The sequence below is a fragment of the Cyprinodon variegatus genome, unplaced genomic scaffold, assembly GCF_000732505.1.
Source record: "Cyprinodon variegatus isolate N-32 unplaced genomic scaffold, C_variegatus-1.0 Scaffold1020, whole genome shotgun sequence".
In the NCBI taxonomy this organism is placed as follows: domain Eukaryota; kingdom Metazoa; phylum Chordata; class Actinopteri; order Cyprinodontiformes; family Cyprinodontidae; genus Cyprinodon; species Cyprinodon variegatus.
Genome location: NW_015151473.1, coordinates 148,745 through 152,023, shown reverse-complemented (window position 1 = coordinate 152,023; position 3,279 = coordinate 148,745). Strand labels below are relative to the sequence as shown.

Here is a 3,279-nt window from a genome sequence, read left to right as displayed (position 1 = left end):
GCAATGCTAAGCTAGCGCTAGCCTAGGCTAGCTACTCCTTACTACCAGAAATAAAACCATTTGAAAGCAATAAGTGCTCAGTAGAGAAGTGCAGCAGAAGTTGCTATGTTTTAAAATGCTTCTGGACAGTTAGTTACTTAGATACGGAGACAGCCTGAACATTACGCAGCAGTCAAAACAGGAAGTGAACACGATACGTCTCACCAACATCAGCAGCAGCGCCCTCCAGTGGCCTGAAATTAGACTCAACTTTAAAAAAAAATCTATTTTCTTCAAACTTTGCAGTTCGCTAAACATTATTTTGCTCCATGTTTGAGCCACGGTCTATATTTCATTCTCCAGCCACAGCTGATTAAAATTACAACCGTATGCGATTAAACTTCAGCGCTAACCCCTAAATCCTTCAATCACATATAATATATAGAGCGGGGCACTATATGGTGGACTTTAAACTGAACGCTCTGACAGATGATCACAGCTTTCGCTCCCTGTTGGTCACGTAACTCCGCCCTCCCGGACGGTGCCTCCGCCATCTTTACAACAAATCCCATGATGCTTTGCAAGGAGAGATCTTGCCAAGCAATCTGGGATATATCTGTTTGTTTAGTGACCTTTCAAGGTGCATTGTGGGAAATTTTGATTCCTACTTTTTCCATCCACAAGATGTTCCGATACTCTTAAGATGGCATAAGCCCACAGGGGCACACTCGCCTTGGTTGCTCAGTCCGTTTGGGTGCTACGTCGTCATGACCAGAGGCTAGCACAATGCTAATGAGAAAGCTTGCATGAGGCGCAGAGGAGGTTAACATTTTTTTAATTTTACTACTTTATTTTTGTCTTTAACAAGCAGTTTATTATGTAAGGTTTCTATTTGTTGTGATATAAAATTACAATATCAAGCATTTACAAGTGCCAGACTCAAAATTCAAGCATTTTCAGGGCTCGATGTTAACGATCGTAGTTTTTATTGTCGGGAGAGTACAAATTTCATTTTTGCCCGCCGGGCAAGTGCAATGATCGCAAAAAAATGTATTTATCACTCAAAATTACTTTAAAATCACCAACATTCGCTGAAAACGACCCACAAGCTTTGCCGGCGCCATTTTTGTTGTTTTGTACACATTCTTGCGTGATTTGAAAAGCCGTGTGATTTTCTGCTAGATGGCGTGATTTTTCTCTCCTTAGGGAGAGAATTCTGCAGAGCAGCAGCTGGATGATGAATTTAATCTATACTATAAAACACGCTAGATTAAAAATGATCAGTCAGGGATTAGGAAAATAATAATAACTGTATGCGCACAGTCTAAATATTTCTATCATATGGCAGTNTAAAACTGAATTGAAATTATAACGCACTAACACTGTTATCTACTGTTAACTGGATGTTTACCTGATTTTGTAATTGTTCTAAAGACTCACAGAAGAAGGAATCTCCAACAGTCAGAGATTTTACTTAAGTAGGAGCAGCGATACTTAACAAGAATATTACTCAAGTAAAAGTAGGAAGTACAGCACAGATTCTGTACAAATTCTTACTCATGTAAATGTGACTAATCACGAACCACCGCTGGTAAGCATCCAAATTATTGATGTTGCTGCCATCAACACCTTTGTTTCTAGATGTTGGAACTTGGCCTGTTTTTCAGTGTAGTCCTGTTTCTCTGACTGTGACTAACTGGATGTGATCTCTTCATCCTCTGACATGGGAGCTGGCTCGGAGCTCTTCTGCCTGGACGGCGCCACCTGTGGCTGGTTGACAGTTGCCTTTTGTATCTATGCTTCTTTTTCTACGTCTGCTTCTGTCTCCTTGAACCCTAGTCGACCTCAAGAGATGGCCGCTCACACTAAAAGGTTTTTCCTTTCCACTGTCACTACAAGCATGCTTAGTGTGAGGGATTGCTGAACAGTCAATGAGTTTACGCAGCCACTGGTTTTCCTTAGATAGAAAACTTTGAATCAGTTTGACTGGATGATCTGGTTGAACTGTAAAGTGCCTTGAGATGACATGATGTGAATTGGCGCTATAGAAATAAAATGAACTGAAACCAGATCAGACTCCATCTTACCATCAACCAAGGAAGATGAGGACATTTCTGTTAAATTATTTCTTCTGGGAGGTCAGAGAACAGGCCCAGACAAGATAAACTGCAGATTGTGTATTAAAATGTTTTATTTTTGCACATAGTTCCAAATGAAGCAGAAAATAAATGAATCTATAAAGGAATTATAAACAAAAAAGTTGGAAGATAAATGGCACCAAGGACATGCAAGCAGCCTGACAGTTCATCTCATGGTGATGGAAAGCTGGATGAAATGGGTTCACGCCGGTACATCTGGAGGTTAGCTTTTAGACTGTTTGGATCTGAACACGGTGTCGTTGCAGCCTTCTCTGTTCCGGGCAATCTCCACAGCAAAAAACTGGACTCTGGTGGCTGAAATCACCAAAAGAAAAACTTTAGTTTCTGCCTTTCAAAGACAACCTCTTGTCCCCTGAGATGCTCACCAAATATGGTGTTTTCCTCGCTGTAGTCCTTCTCACAGTCCAGACGCAGCAGGGTGCCGTAGTTGAAATCTTCCACAATGCCCTCAAACTGGTTGCAGAAAGCGCGCCACCTCTGCGCAAGCACAAGGACAGAACACAAATCAGGGTTCAGACATCTTCAAGGTCAAATTCAAGTAATTTTCAAGGACTTTCAAGGTCACATTTTTAGCTTTTCCATTTTCTGAACCATTTGTAAATAGCTTAATATGATACAAATTCATTTACATGCAAAATGGCAATTTCTGTTTTTATTAACATCCGTGTCTCTACGCTCCTTGAGGAGGAGTGAATGCTGCTTTTCAAAGCTCGATGCAATCTGCTGGGTTTCCTCAGGGAGGAAAATTTTTGACCGATTTGTCTGGAGGAACATCATAAAGTGCCTTGAGACGAAATGGTGGATTGACGTCATATAAATAAAGGCACATTGATGTGAGGATATTTCCATTCTGAATGATTTTGCTCCAAAGACAGAGATAATGCTAATAGCTGGTCAGAATTTATAAAAATGTGCTGCAGTGCTTGAAATCAATAAAACACTTCATCTTTGTTGGCTCCATCTTTCTCATACCTCATCCAAAATATATTTCCTGAGCATTCGTGCTGCTATAGGCTTAGACTGCTGGAGGACATAGGCACCCCCTTTCATCATCCTATTTCTATTTTCCCATTCTGTTTCCCATTTGTTAGTTCATCTGGTGTGTTCCTTTGTGGCTGTGACTTCATCCTAGAAAATCGGT

At 40.7% G+C, this 3,279-nt stretch overlaps 1 protein-coding gene across 1 annotated transcript; it reads right to left on the bottom strand.

Moving 5' to 3' along the window:
- Positions 1-2,147: 2,147 nt before the first annotated feature.
- pbdc1 (polysaccharide biosynthesis domain containing 1) lies at positions 2,148-2,815 on the bottom strand. The gene is made up of 3 exons (XM_015399515.1): positions 2,768-2,815; positions 2,504-2,615; positions 2,148-2,432 (listed from the first exon to the last, which is right to left on the bottom strand). Exons 1-3 carry the CDS (start codon positions 2,798-2,800, stop codon positions 2,341-2,343), a joined length of 237 nt encoding a protein of 78 aa, XP_015255001.1. The 5' UTR covers positions 2,801-2,815; the 3' UTR covers positions 2,148-2,340.
- Positions 2,816-3,279: the final 464 nt, after the last annotated feature.

Bases quoted from the DNA above. Each gene is read 5' to 3' on its own strand.
- pbdc1 (XM_015399515.1), bottom strand. From the start codon at position 2,800: ATGTTAATAAAAACAGAAATTGCCATTTTGCAT. The intron at 2,616-2,767 runs GTAAATGAATTT...GTGCTTGCGCAG, and splicing joins CAGAAATTGCCATTTTGCAT to AGGTGGCGCGCTTTCTGCAA. The intron at 2,433-2,503 runs GTGAGCATCTCA...TGGTGATTTCAG, and splicing joins CGAGGAAAACACCATATTTG to CCACCAGAGTCCAGTTTTTT.